This window comes from Puma concolor, chromosome B3 (genome assembly GCF_028749965.1).
Source record: "Puma concolor isolate L17-30 chromosome B3, mPumCon1.1.hap2, whole genome shotgun sequence".
Taxonomy (NCBI): domain Eukaryota; kingdom Metazoa; phylum Chordata; class Mammalia; order Carnivora; family Felidae; genus Puma; species Puma concolor.
Genome location: NC_141672.1, coordinates 101,173,022 through 101,197,122, shown reverse-complemented (window position 1 = coordinate 101,197,122; position 24,101 = coordinate 101,173,022). Strand labels below are relative to the sequence as shown.

The following is a 24,101-nucleotide window of genomic DNA, read 5'->3' as shown; positions in this document are numbered from 1 at the left end:
GCACGGCTTTTCAAACTGAGTTTAAAATATTAACTGCTTAGAAATAAAAATCAGTTGTAATATACAAATTTATTTTAAAGATTTTTAAAATTTACTTATTTTTGAGAGAGTATATGCACATGAGTGTGCTAAAGGGGGAGGGGCAGAGGGAAAAAGAGAGAATCCCAAGCAACGTGGACTCACTCTAATGAATGGTGTGATTATGACCTGAGCCAAAATTGAGAGTCAGACACTTAACCAACTGAGCCACCCAGGCATTCCTATTCAAATTTACTTTAAAATTTCATTAGTCCAATGTTTACTTTTTGTTTCTTCAGACTAAGGTCTCATATTTTCTTACTATTTTGTAGATATTATTCTTAAGACTAGCATTTTCCTGTATAAATCATTAAAGCAATGAAGTTAGACTAAACACTTGAAATTTCATCTGTATGAATATTGTTTTTCACAGTTAAACACTTTCGAGAATTACGAAATCTTTGACTCCCAAAATGATTGACATTTATGCATTTTGTCAATATTTCTGCAAGTTTTATTTGCTTAAATTTGTTTAGTAAATTAGTTATAAATTATTGTAATACACTACTAACAGAGTAAAAGAACAAAAAAAACATGCTCAATTTCCAATGGTTTGCAATCTCATGTAATAATTAAAATATAGATAAGTAATTTTACACAAATTATTGTTAATATCTAGTAAATTATTAGCCTTTATCAACCCACTTTTTTCAGTTTGACTACAGAGAATGGAGAAAGAAAAGGATGTATGTACACCAGCTGTATTTCACTAACCATGAGAGTAGCTTTTAGGATATTTGACATTTCTATCCTATTATATGTCTTCATTTGTGTACATGAAATTTAAGTCAGTATAACTGTTGCTTATGTTAAATGTATTAACCTTTTAGGTATAACTGTAAGCCTTCATAAAATAATGAATTCACCTTACTATGTATTAATGGCATTTTAGATCAGGTAGGCACTCAACTTATATGGTTTATAATTGAGCTTAATATATAATATCAGCAAATAATATTGAGTTATCAGCAGTTTGTAAAAGATTTTTTGGGAAAGCTAGCTTTTATATTAAATTATTTCAAAAGATTTTATAGATGGTATATGCCTTTCTGAATGTTGTAATAAGTTACAATTAGTTTTTTATTTCTAGAAGCCAAGTTTAAAAATTTATAGTTACTATTTGAGTTATGCTTATGAAGGCTCTTAAGAGACTATATCCTTCAGAATTCTAAATTATTTCTGTGAGTTTGCCACTTTAATTATAATAGATATCAAAATAGCATTACATTGAATTTCATAATAGATAAAATTTCTCTTTCTCTTTTCTCCCTTTTTAAGCCCTATAATAGTAAATACTCATGCATGTTTATATATGAGGCATAAAACGTGCTTTCATTTTTTAAATGAAAAGTAATTCCTTTTTTGAAATTGTTTTACTAATGTGTTATGTCCTTTATTTATAATTGTATTTAACATAGAGAAAATTTCATAAGTGCTCTTAACTTTAGAAAAGAAGGAAATACATGTCTGTATTAATTTATTTAGCACATTTATTGAATCTGTTTATTTTGTGCATTTTATTTTTCCCTTAAAACATTTATAGAAGTCATTTACAAATCTACTTTAGTTTAGATTTACATTTTAATTATTTTAAACATGCAAAAAAGAACTGTCTCATATTTTTCCATTGTAAATATAAAATATTCAATACTTATTTTGTTTTCAAGATTAAAAAATGAAGCTCCCACTAAGGAACAAGAACCTGTGTCTGAGGTAAATTTTGTTTTATTTGTACTTTAAAGGTTTATACATTTGAAAGTATTATTGGTTTAATTTTTCAGACATTTCAATTCATTGTGTCTACATCAATAATTATTGGTATATGGCATATTATCAGGGAAAAAAAATTTGAGATTTGTTTTTTGTTTGTCTTTAGATAATAAAACTATGTAACTCTAATAAGGTGTTTTTGTTTTTACAAAGGCATCACATATTTCACTTGCCTGTTGTTTAGTTCAACTAGTGAGTTAATGGAGATAAATTTATGATATAAAAATCCTGAAATCAGTAAAACCTCAAAGATTTGACACTTTGGAATACTAATCTTTCCAGATGATTATATTTTCTGGGATTTTTTAAAAGACTTAACTAGTTTTTAAAATAGAAATATTTTATGTTTTAGCTACTTATTAAATGTGTTTTACCTATCTTAAACTGGTACTCTTAATATAACACTCAGGATTATCATATAAATGTTATTTACTAGGCAGTCTACTGGATGTGTATAGAAATAGTTTTGCTCAAGTACTTGTTCTTTTGATGTCATTATTTTTAATATTACAAAATATTACATGTCTCCTTCTGAGTGTAATGAAGTGAGGCAGGTTCAGCATTTATGTTTGGAACAGCATTTCTTGTCTTGTAGAGTTAGTGAGACCTAGACAGAATTAGCCGCCTTCTTCCAAGCAGCTTTCTTTTACACCACAGAAAGTTTCCTTCTGTTTGAAACGTTTTTAACTACAAATAAGTTTCATAGAAATGGGATTTTTTTGATTATATGATTATTCTTGAGTGAGTTTTGGTAGTTGTAGTTTTTAATGTTGAATTTATCTGTGTAGAGTTGTTTGTACTATTTCCTTATTCTTTTAATGTCTGTAAGGTCTGCAGTGATAATCCTCTTGTTCATTCCTGATGTTAATAGTTTGTGAGTTCTTTTTTTTTCTATTATTGCCATATATTTTACTTTTATATAGGTTATAAAGACAAAGTACAGTGTTACTGTTTTTGTTTTAGATAGTTATTTTTTTAGAGCAGTTAAAAATTCTAAAAAAAAGTTTCACATTCACCGCTGTTTTTACCATGCCCAATGCTCGTTGTTTCTTTGTTAGCTCCCCATTTCTGTCTAGTATCACATTCTTTTTGCATAAACAACTTCCTTTGATATATTTTATGTTGCAGATCTACTGGTAATTAATTCTTCTGTGCTTTTTTCATTTAAAAATATCTGTATTTTTCATTTTTGAAAGATATTTTTTGGTGAGTGTAGAATCATTTTATTATCTCTTGGTTTACATATTTTCTGACAGAATGTCTTACTGAATTTTGATCTTTTATATATATATGTATATATATATGCATATATATGTGTATATATGTATATATATGCATATATATGTGTATATATATGTATATATATATGCATATATATGTGTATATATATGTATATATATGCATATATATATGTGTGTATATATATGTATATATATGCATATATATGTGTGTGTGTGTGTGCATATATATATATATATATATATATATATATATATAATTTTTTGGTTGTCCTTAAGATTTTATCTTTATTTTATCTATAGTTCTCATCAGTTTGAGCATGATGTATCTTATTCTGGATCGTACATATGTTTATTTATGTTTATCTAGTTGTTTATTTATTTGGGACATTTACCCTGATTGGTGTTCTCTGAGCTGTCCTGAATCTTCTACTTTTGGGGTTTCAATTTCCTCTGAGTTGTCCTGTATCTTCTACTTCAGTTTCCTAAATACTATACCATTTGATGTTTGTCCCTGTTCTTAGATGCCTCGTTTTAGTCTCCACCCTACCCCACACACACTTTTTTGTGTTTTAGTGTGGGTAGTTTCTACCTATTGACCTTTATTCAGTTTCACTGATTCACTTTTTCAGTGTATCAGGTCTGCTGATGAGCTCATCAAAGGTATTTTTCATCCCTGTCATTTGTTGTTGTAGTTGTTGTTTTCCTAGCATTTGCATTGATTTTTGCAGTTTCTGACCCTCTGCTAAAATTCCCATTCTGGTCATGCATGTTGTCCTCCTTTTTTACCAAAGGATTTAACATACTAATAATAGTAATTTAAAATTTTCTGTCTGATAGTTCCACTAGCTGGGTCATTTATAAGTCTGGTTCTACTGATTGCTTTGTCTCCTTACAGTCCATTTTTTCCCATTGCTTTTTTTTTGGTGTTATATCATGTTTGGTTAAAAGCAAGAAATTATATCTAGGACTAAGATAAATAGTGTATATATATCTGAAAATAGGTGTACCTTTTCTTATGTTAAGTCATTACTATGGAATTTTGTTTCACTTAATAGTGAGTTGAACTGGGTTGTAGCTTTCTTGTTGCCATGGTTACCCTTAACATACTACAGGTTCAATTCCTCTGGTATTTCTTTGTGCTTAGGGTGGGAGTTATATCACTGGAGGTTTTTTCCCTCAATATCCTTGTTTCACACTCAGCTTTAGTCCTTGTGACACTGAGTCTTAGAGGGTGTGTCTTTCTCTCTCCACACTGTTGCCTTTTTTTCAGCAGTAGTGCTGTTGTTTGTTATTTGGTGTTTGCTAGCCTGGAGGTGGGTGGTGGAGCGTGGGGTGATGTTCTGTATTCTGGTTTTGCCTCACTCTTAAGATGGCTGTGTTCTGGGTCTTGAGATTAGGAATTTTTTCTTCCATCCCCTAGCCACAGTTAGTCTCTGTGCCGTGGGGACAACAGAGTTTGCCCATCTTCTTTCCAGTATGTAGAGGCATGAAGAAAATTTATGAATCCATACGAATATGAATCCATATTTTCATCATGTCATCTACTGATTCTTTTCTGATACATTCATACTTGACTAGAATAAATCTTTGAACTCTTACTTTCCTTTGATTGCCCTGTTTCATCTGTGTCAAATGAAACCAGACTTTTATACATAAACCAAATTTCTTAAATTTATTTTTTGTTAAAAGAAAAAACCTTATACTAAAAATTCAGCAAGCCATCATCAGAGTTAAAGGCAGTCATATTGAATGGAAGGCTACATAGAACAATCTTGGTCCAGGTATGTCTTTCAAGTATAATGTGATGTGGATAGTTCTTTGAATAGATGCAAGTATTTATTTTAGGTACACCTGTGATAGGATGGATAGGTTGAATTAATCTTCAAGATTTTGATTAGATGGTGTTATCATGCCCAGATAATATTTTCCTGGTATCACTCTTTTTCATTCTGTAGTTTTACATTTTCTCTTTGAAAGTTAGTTCCTTTCCTATACTAGATTATAGTTGGAATTATGATTTAGTGGCTTCTAACATAGCCTCTGTTACACAACTATTTGTATTCTGTATGCTCAACAGTCTACTGCTATTGATCTATAACTGTATGTATACCATGAATCTTCCCCTCCAATTTGAGGGTTAGTGGAGTTTCATTACAATGTAGGTAGGGAGTAAGAAGAATCAGGTAGAGATGCCTTTTTTTTCTAAGTTTTTATTTAAATTCCCATTAGTTAACATATAGTATAATATTAGTTTCAGGTGTACAATATACTGATTCAACACTTCATACCACAACCAGTGATCATCACAGCAAGTGCACTCACTCCCTGTTGCCCATCACCTATTTTACCCATCCCCTCCACCTCCCTTCTGGTAACCATCAATTTGTTCTCTGTCGTTAAGAGTCTGTTTCTTGGTTTGCATATCTCTTCATTTTCACTTTGCTCATTTCTTTTGTTTCCTAAATTCCATATATGAGTGAAATCATATTGTGTTGTCTTTCTCTGACTGACTTATTTCACTTAGCATAATATTCTCTAGCTCTGTCCATGCCATTGCAAATGACAAGAATTTCATTCTTTTTTTATGGCTGAGTAATACTACATCTTCTTTAAACATTCATCAGCCAATGGACATTTGGGCTGTTTCCATAATTTGGCTATTGCAGATAATGTAGATAATAACCCCAATCTCAAGATTGGGGTACATGTATCCCTTTGAATTAGTATTTTGTATTCTTTGGTAAATACCTAGCAGTGCAATTGCTGGATGGTAGGGTAGTTCTGTTTTTAACTTTTTGAGAAACCTCCACACTGTTTTCCACAGTGGTTGCACCAGTTTGCATTTTCATCAATAGTGCAAGCCACATCTTCTCTAACACCTCATTTCTTGTGTTGTTGATTTTAGCCATTCTGACAGATATGCAGTGATACCTCATTGTAGTTTTCTTTTGTATTTCCCTGATGATCAGTGAGGTTGAGCATCTTTTCATGTGTCTGTTGGCCATCTGTATGTCTTCTTTGGAAAAATATTTATTCATGTCTTCTGCTCATTTTTGAATTGGGTGATTTGTTTTTTGGGTGTTAAGTTTTATAAGTTCTTTATAGATTTTGGATCCTAACCCTTTATTGGCTATGTCATTTGAAAATATCTTCTCCCATTCTGTAGGTTGTCTTTTAGTTTTGTTGATTGTTTCCTTAGCTGTACAGAAGATTTTTATTTTGATGAAGTCCCAGTAGTTTATTTTTGCTTTTGTTTCCCTTGCCTCAGGAGATCGATCTAGAAAGAAGTTGCTAAGGCTGATGTCAAAGAGGTTACTGCCTGTGTTCATGAGAATTTTTATTTTTTCCTGTATCACATAAAGTCTTTCATCCATTTTGAATTTATTTTTGTTTATGGTGTTTCTTTTTTTTAATTTTTTTTTTCAACGTTTATTTATTTTTGGGACAGAGAGAGACAGAGCATGAACGGGGGAGGGGCAGAGAGAGAGGGAGACACAGAATCGGAGACAGGCTCCAGGCTCTGAGCCATCAGCCCAGAGCCTGACGCGGGGCTCGAACTCCCGGACCGCGAGATCGTGACCTGGCTGAAGTCGGGCGCTTAACCGACTGCGCCACCCAGGCGCCCCTGTTTATGGTGTTTCTTAAGAAAGTGGTCCAGGTTCATTTTTTTCCATGCTGCTGTCCAGTTTTTCCAGCACCATTTGTTGAAGGGACTTTTTCCCATTGATTATTCTTTCCTGCTTTGTTGAAGATTAATTAACCATATAGTTGTGGGTTCATTTCTGGGTTCTCTGTTCTATTCCATTGATCTATGTGTTTGTTTTTGTGCCAGTACCATATTGTCTTGGTCACTACAGCTTTATAATATAACTGGAAATCTGGAATTGTGATGCTTACAGCTTTGCTTTTCTTTTTAGGATTGCTTTGGCTATTCAGCATCTTTTGTGGTTCCATTCAAATTTTAGGATTGTTTGTTCTAGCTCTGTGAAAAATGCTGTTGGTATTTTATTAGAGATTGCACTAAATGTGTAGATTGCTTTGGGTAGTATTGACATTTTAACAGTATTTGTTCTTCCAATCCATGAGCATGGAATGTCTCTCTTTGTGTTTTTGTCATCTTCAGTTTCTTTAATCAGCATTTTATAGTTTTCAGAGGACAGGTTTTTCACCTCTTTGGTTAGTTTTATTTCTAGGTATGTTATTATTTTGGGTGCAATTGTAAATGGGATTGATTCCTTAATTTCTCCTTGTGCTGTTTCATTGTTATGTATAGAAACACATCAGATTTCTGTGTGCGGTGCCTGGGTGGCTCAGTGGGTTAAGCATCTGACTCTTGATTTCAGCTCAGGTCATGATCTCATGGTTTGTGGGATTGAGCTCCCACTGTCAGCATGGAGCCTGCTTGGGATTCTCTCTCTCCCTCTCTCTCTCTGCTCCTCCTCCACTCGCATGCTCTCTCTCAAAATAAATAAATAAATAAATAAATAAATTAATTAATTAATAAACACTAAAAAAAGGAAATGCAACAGATTTTCGCACATTAATCCTGAAATTTTACTGAATTCATGTATCAGTTCTAGCAATTTTTTAGTGTAGTTATGGATTTTCTATATAGAGTATAGAGTATATATTTTCTATATGGATACTCTATATAGAGTATCATGTCATCTGCAAATAAAGAAAGGTTGAATTTTTTTTGCTAATTTGGATGCCTTTTATTTCCTTTTGTCATCTGCTGAATGTAGGATTTCCAGTACTGTTAAATAGTAATAGTGAGAGTGAACATCCCTGTCTTATTCCTGACTATAGAGGAAAAGCTCAGTTTTTCCCTGTTCAGTATGATATTAGTTGTGTGTTTTTCATATATGGAATTTATTTTGTTGATATGAAGTTTATTATGATTATGTTTATAATTATTATTATTATTATGTATCACATTGATTGATTTGTAAATATTGAGCCACCTTGCAATCCAGGAATAAATCCTCCTTGATCGTGGTGAATGTGTTTTTAAATGTATTGTTAGATTCAGTTTTTTAGTATTTTATTGAGAATTTTTGCATTTGTGTTTATTGGGGTATTGGCCTTTAGCTCTCTTTTTTAGTGGAGTCTTTGTCTGGATTTGTTATCCGGGTAATTCTGGCCGCATACAATAGATTTGGAAGCTTTCCTTCCTTTCCCATTTTTTGGAATAATTTGAGCACAGTAGGTATCAGCTCTTCTTTAAATGTTTGGTAGAATTCTCCTGTGAAGCCATTGAGTCCTGAACTTTTGTTTGTTGGGAATTTTTTGATAACTGATTCAACTTCTTTCCTGGTTATTGTTCTGTTCAAGTTTTCTATTTCTTCCTGTTTCAGTTTTAGTAGTTTATATGTTTCTAGGACTTTATCCATTTCTTCCAGGTTGTCTAGTTTGTTGGCGTATAGTTTTTCATAATATTCTCTTATAATTGTTTGTATTTCTGTGGTGTTGGTTATTATTTCTCCTCTCTCATTTGTGATTTTATTTATTTGGATCCTTTCTCTTTTCTTTTTGATAAGTCTGGCTAGAGGTTTATCAATTTTATTGATTTTTTTCAAAGAACTGGCTCCTGGTTTCATTGATGTATTGTTTTTTTAGTTTATCATTTCTGCTCTAATCTTTATTATTTCCTTCTTTCTGTTGGCTTTAGGCTTTATTTATTCTTCTTTTTCTAACTCCTTTAGGTGTAATATTAGTTTGTTTATTTGAGGTATTTTTGCTTCTTAAGGTAGGTCTCTATTGCTATATACTTCCCTCTTTTAGGGAAGTATAGCTTTTGTTGCATCCCAAAGGTTTTAGACCATTGTTTTCATTTTCATTTTTTCCCATGTATTATTTTTATTTCTTCTTTGATTTCCTTGTTGACTCATTCATTGTTTAGTAACAGGTTGTTTAACTTCCATGTATTTGTGGTCTTTCCAAATTTTTTCATGTGGTTGATTTCAAGTTTCATAGCATTGTGGTCAGAAAATATGCATGACATGATCTCAGTCTTTTTGTGCTTGTTGAGGCCTGATTTGTTATCTAGTCTGTGATCTGTTTTGGAGAATTGCCCATGTGCACTTGAAAAGAATGTGTTTTCTGCTTTAGGATGCAATGTTGTGAATATATCTCTTAAGTCCATATGGTCCAGTGTGTCATTCAAAGTCATTGTTTCCTTGTTGATTTTCTGCTTACATGATCTGTCCATTGTTGTTAGTGGGATGTTTATGTCTACTACTATTATTGTATTATTATTAATTAGTTCCTTTATGTTTGTTATTAATTGTTTTATATATTTGGATGCTTCCATGTTGGGTGCATTAATATTTACAATTGTTAGATCTCCTTTTTGGATTGTCTACTTTATTATGATGTAGTGTCTTCTTCATCATTTGTTAAAGTCTTTATTTTGAAGTCTCGTTCATCCAATATAAGTATTGCTACTCCAGCTTCCTTTTGACATCCATTTGTGTGATAAGTGTTTCTCCATCCTCTCACTTTAAATTTGCAGGTGTCTTTAGGTCTAAAATGAGTCTCACAGGCAGCATATGGATGGGTCTTGTTTTGTTTATCCATTCTGACACACTGTCTTTTGATTGGAGGATTTAGTCCATTTACATTCAGAGTAATTATGATAACTGTGTATTTAGTCCTGATTTATTACTTGTTTTGTTATTGTTTCTGGAGATTTTCTCTGTTCCTTTCTTGCCTTTGTCATTTTTGGTCTTTCCTTTCCACTCAAAGAGTCCCCTTTAATATTTCTTGCAGGGCTGTGGGGCCGTGTTAGTGGTCACGAACTGCTTTAGTTTTTGTTTACCTAGGAAACTCTATCTCTCCTTCCATTCTGAATGATAGCCTTGCTGGATAGAGTATTCTTGGCTGCACATTTTTCCCATTTATCACTTTGAATATATCATGCCACTCCCTTCTGGCTTGCCAAATTTCTGTTGAGAAGTCTCCAGCTAACCTATGGGTGTTCTCTTGTAAGTCAAGGACTTCTTTTGTCTTGCTGCTCTTAAGATTTTTTTTCTTTATCACTGTATTTTGCAAATGTAGTTACAATATGTGTTGGTGTTGCCTGCTTTTGTTGATTTTGATGGGATTTCTCTGTGCCTCCTTGATCTGGATGTCTATTTCTTTCCCAGATTAAGGAAGTTTTCAGCTATCATTTCCTGAAATAAATTTTGTGCCCCCTTCACTCTCTTTTCTTCTTCTGGAACTCCTATAATATGAATATTATTATGTTTATGGAGTCACTGAGTTCCCTAAGTCTATTCTCATGGTCCATAATTCTTTCTCTTTTTTGTTCAGCTTCATTATTTTTCCATTATTTTGTCTTCCATATCACTAATTTGTTCCTCTGCTTATTCCAGCCTGCTGTTCCTTGCATCAAGCCTGTTTCTAATCTCATTAATTGCATTCTTCATCTCTGATTGGTTTTTTTAACTTTTTTATCTCTGTGGTATGAGTCATCCTGATGTCTTCTATTCTTTTCTCAATTCCAGTGAGTGATCATTATGATTGTTGCTTTAAATTCTCCATCAGGCATGTTACTTATATCTCTTTCACTTAACTCTGGCTGTGACCTTATCTTGTTCTTTCATTTGGGATAAATTCCTCTGTTTTGACATTTTATCTGATTCTCCTGGTATGTAATTTTCTATTGTTTGTAATCATTAACTTTTTATATTTTTCATATGAATGTTTATGTACACCTATTTGGTTGTTATGTATTTTAATTTATATAAATTAATTAAATGTTGGGGTGCCTGGGTGGCTCGGTTGGTTAAGCATCCAACTTCAGCTCAGTCATGATCTTACGGTTTGTGAGTTCGAGCCCCACGTTGGGCTCTGTGGTGACAGCTCAGAGCCTACAGCCTGCTTCGGATTCTGTGTCCCCCTCTCTCTCTGCCCTTCCCCCACTCCCAGTCTGTCTCTCTCTCTCAAAAATAAATAAACATTTAAAAAATTAATTAAATAAATGTTTGTTATGTTTAGCTGAATGTACTAATTAAAATAAATATATTTAAAATGTATACCAAAAATTTCTTAAAACAAATATGGCACCTAAAAAGTCAAGTGGTGCATAGGGAAAAACACATACACAACTTGATCAGAATTATAGGGCATTGTAACAAGTTAGGGTGGAAAAACACAATATTCCAGTGGCTGAAAATTATAGTCTTTTTATTTTTTTTTATTTTTTTTTATTTTTTTAATTTTTTTTCAACGTTTTTATTTATTTTTGGGACAGAGAGAGACAGAGCATGAACGGGGGAGGGGCAGAGAGAGAGGGAGACACAGAATCGGAAACAGGCTCCAGGCTCCGAGCCATCCGCCCAGAGCCCGACGCGGGGCTCGAACTCACGGACCGCGAGATCGTGACCTGGCTGAAGTGGACGCTTAACCGACTGCGCCACCCAGGCGCCCCTGAAAATTATAGTCTTTAATGTTGATTGATACTATTAGAATAGAATTACTATGAAATTCAGAGTTAAATAAAGACTTCTTTGAAATGTGAGGAAAAGATAAAGAAAATGAAATGTTGGAAGTCTCAGAAGCTAGATTTCTTAAGCATCAGCAAGAAAATAAGAAGATGCCTTTTGAAATAAATTTATTAATTCTTCATTGTCGCCACATATTTCTGATAAAATCAAAATGCTTTTAATAGAGCATGGGCCTATTCAACATGCAGATTTTGGAGTATCTGTTTTACATCATGAGCAACAATCTTCAAAAGTTGGATCTTTTTTTCTCTTTTCTTTTTAATGTTTATTTATTTATTTTGAAAGAGTGAGTGAGAGCATGAGTGAGGGAGGTGCAGGGAGGGAGAGAGAGAATCCCAAGCAGGCTCTGTGCTGTCAGCACAGGGCCCACTGCAGGGCTCAATCTCACAAACCATGAGATCATGACCTGAGCTGAAATCAAGAGTCATGCTTAACCGACTGAGCCACCCAGGTGTCTCACAACAGAATTAAATTTTTGTAACCAAAAAAAATGCTTTCAAATTTTTCTAAAATTTGAAAAAGAATTTGTGATCACAAAAATTCCATGTTTCATCTTGATGCTTTTAAAATGTTAGTATTTTTTTTCAGTTTATTTATTAAAGAGAGAAAGAGAGAGAGAGAGAGAGAGAGAGAGTGCACATATGAGCAGGGGAGAGGGAGAGAGAATCCCAAACAGGCTCTACCCCGTCATTGCATAGCCTGACCTGGCACTCGATCTCATGTCCTGTGAGATCATGACCTGAGCCAAAACCAAGAGTCAGATGCTTAACCAACTGAACCACCCAGGTGCCCCTTAAAAATGGAAGTATTTTTAAACATATATTCACTGATAGTTTAATAGATGATGCTTTACAGAATGTGTTAAAATATGTGTCAGTGATTTTAAATGTATGTTTTGTGCAAAAATTATTTATTTCTTAGATGGGCATAGGAAACTCTTGGAAGTCCAAATGCTGGAATGTTTATAAATCACTTGAACTTACAGGAACTCCTCATCATATAACTAATCATTAAAAGGCTTCTATGCTTTATTTGTCTAGTAAAATTTAAAAAAACATATAATGCTGTTAGCAAATCATGTTAAATCTGAAATACCATGAAGAATAAAAAAAAGCAAAATGTTTCCTTGCTCTTTGGAAACCAGATATACTCCATTATGAATGAATGTGCCTGATTATTTACATTAAGAATAATGTCATTTAAAGAGGAGAGTTTTATTTGACTTGATTGAAACAAAAGGAAAAACTGGACAATTATATCTTAAAAAAACTTTTCATTTTAAAGAAAAACTCAATATGGTCTAGCTTATGAAATTATCAATAAGTTAAAAGAGATCATATTTATATAAAAATTGTCCTGGCCAGGTATATGATAATGGAGCAGGTATGTCAGATGTATACAAGGGTATACAATCCAATATTTCTCCCCCAAAATAATTATGCCAAATTTGTGCCTTGCTCAGCTCATAATCATAATTTGATATAATAGTACAGCATCTATGAATTCAAATATGATTATCTTTTTCAATATTGTAGAAAGGATATATTTTGGGAGTTGGTTAATTCAACAAGCAGATGGAATATTCTTGACTATTCTAAATACAAATTAAAATCACATACAGATATGTGATAGGCATTAAGATTAAATGCAATTGAGATATTTTGTATACAAATTAAAGATTTTTATCAAGTATGAAAAGATATAATATCAAATGTCAAAATTATGTTGAACTCAAAAGTATCTTGATACAAATATATTACAGATTTTTACACAACTTATCAGTATGATATTTTGAACAAAGTGGCAAGATATAATAGAACTCTACAATCAGAAAAATCACCGTAAATAAAACTGCATGCTTAATAAAAGGCTTGTGCCTTTGCTAACAACAAATGAAAGAAAGTAATTTGACAAGTGTGTTCGTTGAATATAAAACGTAAGCAAGAAATGTGAATATTCACATGAATTTCAAAATTAGACAAAAAGAAAAGAAATTAGAAATGCATGAATCAATGATTGAGGGTATTTATAATTATAGAGAAAGTGCTTATCAAATAGACATTAAGATTATAAATGTGCTAACTTCATATTTGAAATATATATATGAAAAATTAAGGTATCTTCAGAATTTAGAATTTTTAAAACCAGAAAAAAAATTATTTTCTATAAATTACATTGATTTACACAAAGCAGCCCCTGACTCTGTTCTCAAATATCCTGACAATTTAAGTTCTATCAAAATTTCATGTAGAATAGTTTGTTACAATATCAATAAATTATAAAATTGGGAATTGTATTTGGGTCCTCTAAAATTGATTAGCAATGCTAACCATCATCAGAGCTTTCAGCAAGTAATAATATTTTTGCGAGTGCAGGGTGTTCCTTCAATTGTAATGGCTAACGACTGATCAATAGAACTTCTTTCAAAGTTGGAGTCATTCCTCTCAAACCCTGCCACTGCTTTATCAATGAAGTTTATGTAATATTCTAAATCTTTTGTTGTCATTTCAACAGTCTTTACAGCATCTTCACCAGGAATAGATTCCATCTCAAGAAACTACTTTTTTGTTCATCCATAAGAACCAACTCCTCAACCATTAGTTTTATCATGAGATTATACCAATTCAGTCACATCTTCAGGCTCTACTTCTAACTCTAGTTCTCTTGCTGTTTCCACTACATCTGCAGTTACTTCTTCCACTGAAGTCTTAAACCCCTCAGTCAGCTGTCAGGGTTGGAATCAACTTCTTCCAAACTCCAGTTCATGTTGATGTTTTGAACTCTTCCTATGAATCATGAATGTTCTTAATGGCATCTAGACTGATGAATTCTTTCCAAAAAGTTTTCAGTTGACTTTGCATAGATCCATCAGAAGAATCACTATCTATGGCAGCAATAACCTTATGAAATGTATTTCTTAAATAATAAGACTTGAAATTCGAAATTACTCTTTGGTCCATGACTGTAGGATCAATGCTGTGTTAGCAAGCTTGAAAAACATCATTAATCTTATTGTACATCTCCATTAGAGCTCTTGGGTGACTGGGTGTCTTGTCAATGAGCAGTAATATTTTGAAAGGAATCTTTTTTTCCTGAACAGTAGGTTGCAACAGTGGGCTCAAAACATAGATTCATATCTGTAGTAAACAGATATACTGTCATCCAGGCTTGGATTATGCCACAGCTGCCATAAATCTTTAATTTGTAAAATAAAATGCATATCTGTGAAATGCATGTAATAAAATGAATATGTCTGTATTTTGGAATTCCTGAGTCTGTTGAATGCCTGCAACTTCCAGGGGAAGACTTGGTTGGTAAATTGTAATTACTATTGGTTAATTTAAGCATTCAACACAGTAGCAGTTACCCACCCCCCCACCCTCAACCACATAGCAAGCAGCTGTGCACATGTACCTAGAACAGCTTGCGCAAAGCTTATGAGACCAGAGTGGCCAAAAAAGATACCGCCCTCCAAATATTGAGGAGCTGTGCTGTTATCACTGATTGATACTTCTTATCACAGCATTGCACAGAAGTGGGCACATTGTTGTTAAAACCTCTCCTCATTGTTGCAAGCCCCTCCCCTTATAACTGATGTGACTTCCAGGGGATTTAAAGGTACAGTGCCCTTTTTCCCCCTTAGTTTTTTGCTTTTTCCCCATTCAGGAGCCTGACATTAAAGATTAGGACATTCAAAAACAATCACATATATGGGTAAAATTAGAAAGTGATTGTACATGCCCAGAGAAAGGCTCAGCATAGATCTAAGAAGACCTTAAGTTTACATCTCATGTTGATCCTGGAACAGAGACAGCCTACAACAATCAAAAGAAACAAAAACAATAGCAAAAACATCAGAGACTGGGAAGGGGGAGAATCTGATTTCCAAAGTTACTACATTATTAGTTTCAAATGTCCATTGTACAATAAAAAAAAAAAATTACAAGGCATACATAGAAACAGGCAAGTATGGCCCATTCAGAGGGCCCATTCAGAGGAAAAAAGTCAATAGAAACTGGTCCTGAAAAAGACGTAATGGCAGATATCCTAGGAAAAGACTTTGAAACAACTATTTTAAAGATGCCCAAAGAACAGAAGGAATGTGGGGAAAGTCAAGGAAACAGTATGTTAACAAAATGTTAGAGTGAAAACCTGAAAAGGTAAAAATACATTCTGGGGCTGAAAAGTTCATTAACTGAAAGTGAAAAGTTCACTAGAGGGATTCAAAAGCAGATCTGAGCAGACAGAAGAAAGAATCAGAAAACGTGGAAGACAGGACATGGAAAGTATTGAGTTTGAGGAACAGAAAGGAAACATATTGAGGAAAAGTGAACAGAGCCTGAGGCAGCTGGTGCCCACCATTATGCAGACAAATATACATATCATGGGCGTTCCAGAGAACATTTGACAGAAACAAAGAGAGAATATTTGAAGGAATAATGATAAAAAAAACTTCCCAAATTTGATGAAACACATGAATGTAAACATCAGGAAGCATCGTGAATTCCAAGTAAGATGAACTCAAAGAGACCCACACTGAGGACACATTATAATCAAACTCTCAAAGGACAAAGAATCTTGAAAGCAAGAGAAAAGCAAATCATCACATCTAGGGGACCCACAAAGATTATCAAAAGATTTCTCATCAGAAACTTTGGAGGCCAAAAGGCTGTGGACCAATGTATTCATAGTGCTAAAAGAAAAAAACTCAGTCAATAATTTTATATGCATTAAAACTATCCTTCAAAAGTGAGATATTCTGACATAAAACCTAAGAGAGTTTGTGGCAACTACATCTGTCCTGCAAGAAATGCTCAAGGGAGTCGTTGTAAGGTGAGATTAAAGGACACTACGTGGTAACTCAAGGATGTGCAGAGAAATAAATATCTAAATAAAGGTAAGTACATGGGGAATTATAAAAACTAATAGTATTGTAACAATACTTTGTAATTGTTTTTTGTTTTCTATGTGAATTAAGAGATAAATTCATTAAAAGAAAAAAAATATTAGTGTATATGCTAGTATTACTGTAACTTTGGTTTCTAACTCCAAATTTGTTTTCTATGTGATTTAAACACATTTAAAATAATTATTAGTTTATGTCTGGGTACACAGTTTATAAAGATGTGATTTTGTTACAACAGCCAAAAAGCATGGGACAAGGGGGGCAGAGAGGGAAATGGAGCTGTAAAGGAGCACAGAGTTTTTGTATGTTATTGAAGTTAAGCTGGTATAAAATCAAATTAGAGGGTGACAATCTTAGAATGTTAAATGTAATTCCCATGGTAAGCACACATACACACACACAAATAACTATACACAAAGGAAACGAGAAAGGAATTTATTTATTTATTTTAATTTTTTTCCAATTTTTTTTTTAAATTTTTTTTTTATGTTTATTTTTGACAGAGAGAGAGAGACAGAGAGTGAGCAGGGGAGGGGCAGAGAGAGCGGGAGACACAGAATCTGAAACCGGCTCCAGGCTCTGAGCTGTCAGCCCAGAGCCCGATGTGGGGCTCGAACTCACAGACCGCGAGATCATGACCTGAGCCAAAGTCGGACGCTCAACCGACTGAGCCACCCAGGCGCCCCTCAATTTTTATTTTTGAGAGACAGAGCAGAGCATGAGTATGGAAGGGGCAGAGAGAGAGGGAGACACAGAATCCAAAGCAGGCTCTAGGCTCTGAGCTGTCAGCACAGAGCCCGATGTGAGGCTCGAACCCATGAACTGTGAGATCATGACCTGGGCCGAAGTTGGACGCCCAACCGACTGAGCCACCCAGGTGCCCCGAGAAAGGAATTTAAACATTTCAGCACAAACAGCTAAACACAAAGTCAGTAGTGGAGGAAATGAGTGCCAAAGCAGTTACAAGGCATACAGAAAGCAAGTAACACAATGACAGTTATACCTCCCTCCTTATCAGTAATTAATTTAAATGTAAATGGATTAAACTGTAATCATAAGACAAATGTTGGCAGAATGGATAATAACACATGACCCAAGAGCATGCAGTCTACAGGAGACTCATATGAGATCTAGAGACAAGTTAAATGAAAGGATAAAAAGGGTATTACATGCAAATAATAACCAAAAGAGAGCATGGGTATCTTTACTAATACCAGACAAAATAGACTAAATGAAAAAAGTTTACAAGAAATAAAGAAGGACATTATGTATTAATAAAAGGTTCAATACAACAAGAAGATACAACAATTATAAATATTTATGTACCTAATGACAATTCACCAAAATATATGTAGCAAAACTAACAGAATTGAAGGGAAGAATTGACTGTTCTACAATAATAGAGTCTTCAGTACCCCACTTAAAATAATGGATAGAACAATAAGACGTAAGTAAGGAACTAGAGAACTTAAAAAGCTAACTAGATTTAGCAGACATTTAGAGCTAGATTTAGTTCTGCCCAGAAATAGCAATTAGTCAAGAAAAAGAAAAGGCAACCAAATTGGAGAAAAGGAAGTAAAATTATCCTGTTTATGTAGAAACCCTGAAGAGTCCACCAAAAAACAAATAACAAAACAAAAACCCTGTTTGAACTAATAAATGGGGGTGCCTTGGTGGCTCAGGCTGAAGGGTAACTTTAGCTCAGGTCATGATCTCATGGCTTGTGATTTCGAGCTCTGCATCGGGCTCAGTGCTGACAGCTCAGAGCCAGGAGCCTGCTTTGGATTCTGTGTCTCCCTCTCTGTGCCTCTCCTGCTTGTGCTGTGTCTCGCTCTCTCAAAAATAAATAAACATTAAAAAAACTAAAAGAAACTAAGCCAAGTAGGAGGATACAAAGTCAACAGACAAAAATCGGTTGCATTTCTATACACTAAAAGTCTGAAAAGGAAATTACCAAAATAATTCTACTTTACAATAGCATCAAAAAGGATGAAATAGTTAGGAATTAACCAAAAGGATGAAAGATTTGTAAAATAAGACTAAAAATCCTTACTGAAAGATATTAAAGAAAACATAAATAAATGGAAACACAACCCATGTTCACAGATTGGAAGACTTAATATTGTTAAAATGTCCATACCACCCAAAGCAATGTACCAATTTATTGCAATCCCTACAAAAGTCCCAAAGACAGTTTTTAACTTTTTCCCATCCTAAAATTTATATGGGACCTCAAATAGCTAAAACAATTTTGAAAAAGAAGAGCAAAACTGGAGGACTTACACGGATTTCAGAACTTACAGCAAAGCTACAGAAATCAAAACAGTGTGGTATTGGCATAAAGACAGACACATAGACCAGTGGACTAGAATAAAAAGCCTAGAAATAGGCCTCATATATGTAGTCAAATAATTTTTTACAAGGTAGCCATGATCAGTGGGGAAAGGACAGTCTTTTCAATAAATGGTGCTGGTAAAACTGGATATTCACATGCAAAAGAATGAGGTTGGACCCTTACCTAACACCACATACAAGCATTAACTCAAATTGGATCAAGAACCTTAATGTAAGACTGAAAACAATAACATTCTTGGAAGAAAATAGGATAGAAGTTTTATGACATTGTATTTGGCAATAATTTCTTAGTTATCACACCAAACCACACAGTCAAGAAAAAAATACACAAATTGGTCTTCCTAAAAATTTAAAAATTTTGTACATCAGTACAGTATCCACAGAATAAAAAGGCAACCCACAAAAGACAGGAAATATTTGCCAATCATATGTCTGATCCAGAATATTCAGAGAACTCCTAAAACTTAATGACAAAAAACAACCCAATTAAAAAAATGGGTAAGACTAGAACAGACTTTTCCACAAAGAAGATAGATATATAAATAGAAAAGATATGCAACACTAATTATTAGAGAAACACAAATCAAAGCTATGATGAAATATCAGCTTATACCTGTTAGGATGACTATTATTAAAAACAACACAACAACAAAAACAAGTGTTGATGACAATGTAGAGAAAATGGAACCCTTGTGTGCTGTTGATGGGATTGTAAAATGATACAGCCAGTATGGCAATTTCTCAAAAGAAAAAATATGTATGATCTAGCAGTTCCACGTCTGAGTATACTCAAAAGAATTGAAAGCAGAGACTAATTCAATTAGTCTGTATACCAATTTTCGTATAACATTATTCTCAGTAGCTAAAATACGGAAGTAAACCAAGTATCCGTCTATAGATGAATGGGTAGGCAAAATGTGATATATACATACAGCAGAATATTATTCAGCTCTGAAACGGAAACAAATTTTTCAATATGCTACAACATGGATGAGCGCCTTGAATGCATTATGCTAAATGAACTAAATCAGTCACAAAAAGATAAATACAATATGATTCCCCTTTGTAAAGTACTTACAATAGTCAAAATTATAAAGATGGAGAGTGTAGTGGTGGTTAGGGGCTGCGGGGGAGAGGAGAATGTGGAGTTAATGTTTAATAGGTATAGAGTTTTAGTTTTACAAGATAAAGGTATGGGGATGGGTGGTGTTGATGGTTGCACAACAGCGTGAATGTATTTAGTATCATTGAACTGTACACTTAAAAGTGTTTATGATGGTAAGTTTGATGTGTATTTTATCACAAAAAAAAAAAGTGTATATAGGGCTATGTGTTTTTTCTTTTACTTCAGGTTCCAGTATGGCTTGGCATAGCACTGATCTCAGCATAGTTACATCACAGCTTTTGAGACCATTATGTGTGCTGATCCAGGAAGTACTATGATTTCTCTTCCTTTATTTTATCCTTTCCTTTTACTTTTATGGAGTTACACAATATATATCTTTACTCATTTGTTTTTCTATACACTTAATGCTGTTTTTTTAAAAATGTGATTTATTTGTCTAATGTTTGGAAGTATTTTTTCCAAATGTTCACACACATCACAAGAAATTGTTGGAGAGTCTGTATATCTCCTTAGATCTCCTTCAGTGTAAACTAGTTGCTCTCTGGGTCTGATTGCATAGTTTGTTGTATCAAGATTTTGCTTTGCCAATTTGTTATGTTGAATGTCCTGTTTCCTGAACTCTGAGTTCCTTTTTTTTCCTTTTTGGTTTACTTCCTACTTTGATGAAACATGTTCTATAACACCTTCCTCAGAAGGGGTGCATCTTTTTTCACTTCTTGCATATTTAAAATTTTATTTATGTAAATGGTAGTAGTTTGGCTGAAGTACATAGAAATCATTTTTCCCATGTAATTTTGAAAGTATTGTTTTTGATAAGTCTGATGCCATTCTTGCTCCAGTTTCATTGCATTTTGGTTATTTTGTTCTTTCTGGAAACTTTAATGATTATCTTTAGTGTTTTGAAATTTCATAATATGTTCACCAGTCATCCGTTTTCCATTCATTATGGTAGGCATTTGATAAACCTTTGTAATTTGGATGTATATGTTTGGGAAAGTTTTCTTGTATTATTTATTTGGTAAATTTTCACTTTTCTTTGTTCATTCTCTTTCTCTTTTTCTCTCTCTAAACTCCTATTGATGTGACACTGATTTCCTACTTTAACTCCTCTAATTGTATGGTATTTTCTTTCTTGCCTTCCATCTTTCTTTTTTATACAGTCTTTTTAAAAACATTTAATGTACTTAACACATTAGTTGTCATGTATTTATTTTTGAAGAGCTCTTTAATATTTTTCTTCAGTTCTCTTCATAATTTTTGTTCTTGTTTAATGGATGTAATAACATCTGATACTTCTTTGGGGATACTAAATATAAATTATATATTTTTTCTTTTGTTCCCAGCAGGGTCTCTGATGTCTCGTATCTCCTCTCTTTATTCCTTTTCTATTTGTTTTGGTATTTCTGACATTAAAGGGTATCTTCAATTGTGTGGTGATCCTTGTCTGCCCATACACACTAAAGAGTAAAGCACTACAAAGTTCTTTGAAAACTTGTTTGTGAATGGGGACAGGGCTGCCTCATATGGTCATACAGGTTGTGCACTGAAGAACTCCAGGGGGTAATATTTACATACATCCCTTAGTACTTTCAAAAAGTATTGGATTTGCCATATTAGAAATTAAAAATAGGAGTTGTAAAATGTAACTTAAAAACAAAACTAATAAACCTACTATATATTCACATATAGTAACATATAAATAACACTTTTCTGAAAAATAACTATTTTCTGAAACATGAGATATTTAGTTAGAAGACTTGGTATTGTTTTATACTTTTGCATAACTATTTAATGTCTGGTTAAATAGAATAAAGCTAGATTTTCATGTTTCTGCATTCAGTCTGTTATGACTTGTTATTGTGGATGAAATATATGAGGAATGTCCAGCCCTAGCCAGTACTTCAATAATCTTTTAAAATAATTGTGATTTTTTTCTGATACTCATCAAAAGTAGACAAGTAGTATTGCGTTGAATATGTAAACTGGCTTGGGTAGTATTGACATTTTAACAATATTTGTTCTTCTATCCAGAAGCATGGAATATTTTTCCAAATTTTTGTGTCTTCTCCAATTTCTTTCATAAGCTTTCTGTAGCTTTCAGTGTATAGATTTATCTTTGTTAGATTTAGGTATTTATCCAAGGGATGCAGGTATGCTGTTTTGAAGGGGGCACATACACCCCAATGTTTATAGTAGCACTATCAACAATAGCCAAAATATGGAAAGAGCCCAAATGTCCATCGATGGATGAATGGATAAAGATGTGATATATATATACACACACACACACACACATATATATACACACATATATATATGTATATATATATATATATATATATATATATATATATATATATACATACACACACACATACATACATACATACATACATACATACATACAGTGGAGTATTACTCAGCAATCAAAAAGAACGAAATTTTGCCATTTGCAACTACATGGATGGAACTAGAGGGTATTATGCTAAGCGAAATCAGTCAGAGAAAGACAAATATCATATGACTTCACTCATATGAGGACTTTAAGATACAAAACAGATGAACATAAGGGAAGGGAAGCAAAAATAGTACAAAAAAAGGAGGGGGACAAAATATAAGAGACTCTTAAATATGGAGAACAAACAGAGGATTGCTGGAGAGGGGATGGGCTAAATGGGTAAGGTGCAATAAGAAATCTCCTGAAATCATCGTTGCACTTAATGCTAACTAACTTGGATGTAAATTAAAAAATAAATAAATTTTGGGGTTCCTGGGTGGCTCAGTCAGTTGAGCGTCCGACTTCGGCTCAGGTCATGATCTCACGGTTTGTAAGTTCGAGCCCCTCATCGGGCTCTGTGCTGACAGCTCAGAGCCTGGAGCCTGCTTCAGATTCTGTGTCTCACTCTCTCTCTGCCCCTCCCCTGCTCATGCTCTCTCTTTCTCTGTCTCAAAAATAAATAAAACATTTTTTTTATTGAAAATTAATTAATTTTAAAAAAGTAGACAAGTGGAAGTTTTCTTAAAGGTTTTTTTGCAGTGCAGGATTTGATTCCATATCACTGAACTATTTTATGCTTTGTTGCATTAAAATCTATTGGTCTGTCTTACACTTTGATTGAATCATTCATAAATGATTTTATAGCATCATAGATTAGTCATTTGGAAATAATGGTTCACTGTGTTACATAGATCTTGCAAGTGTTGACATGTTTTATGTATAATTCCAAGTAAGCACATTCATTATTAGCCATTAATATCTAATCAATGGTGAATGCAAGTTTTCCTAAAATTTAATTTTTGTTTAATTTTATTATGGCAATAAACACTGTCACTTGTTTCTTTGATATGACAGGCTTACTTTGTCAATTTTAAGAAAATATCTCCTAAATAACCAAGTTTCAATATTCAGTTTGACAGTCATCCTTTAAAATAAAAATGATATTCTATGAAAAAAATATGCCTAAATTCAACTTGCAACTCAGTCTCAGACCCAAGTGTTTTCAGTATACAATAGCAGTGCTTTATGCATTCTTCTGTTTTATCACATAGAATATTCAAAAGACATGAACTCAGAGATTGATATTTAATAAAGTGAGTGTTGCTGCTGGTGTTTGCCAGTGAAGAATTATTTAGTGACTTCTAGTGTAGTTTCGGGTTGATGCCACTGCCTTGATTGATGTTGAGATGCCAGCATATTACTCACTACTGCTTTTGTACCAAGAGTTTTAACTTCACCTGCCTCCTGAAAGTGTCTTGGAGGCCCAAGGTATCTGTGAAACACACTTGGAGAACTGTTGACATGTATTATAATATGAAGGTTAGTTAATTCTTCTGGATTAGTGGTCTATACAATCTGCATAGTCCGTATGGGAATTGTTCAGACTTCCCATAGGAAAATCAGATGCTGATGAACTAATTCTTTGGTGAGGAAGATGCTTTCAAAGTCATTATAGGAAACCTTGTCTGTCTTGAATCTAATAATTTTCTCCAAAGAAGAATCTTCTAGATTCCAGATGTTGGTAGTAGAGTGAAGAGTGATCCCTCCAGCTGCTAGCATTTTGGGAGCTAGTCAGGGAGAACTGTAGGGACCTTTATTCAGTTTATGGAATTTGACT

The 24,101-nt window shown here is 33.5% G+C and overlaps 1 protein-coding gene across 10 annotated transcripts in view; it reads left to right on the top strand.

Annotated features, from left to right (window-relative positions):
* ZNF280D (zinc finger protein 280D) overlaps positions 1 to 24,101 on the top strand; it is a 325,027-nt gene that overhangs the window by 290,165 nt on the left and 10,761 nt on the right. For all 10 annotated transcript variants that reach the window (XR_015252668.1, XR_015252667.1, XM_086710764.1 and 7 more), the window contains one exon: positions 1,746 to 1,791. Coding sequence is in view for 8 of the 10 variants with exons in the window: in XM_086710764.1 (XP_086566890.1) it covers positions 1,746 to 1,791 (46 nt within the window). In the remaining 2 variants the exon portion in view is untranslated. The remainder of the gene's footprint in view (positions 1 to 1,745; positions 1,792 to 24,101) is intronic.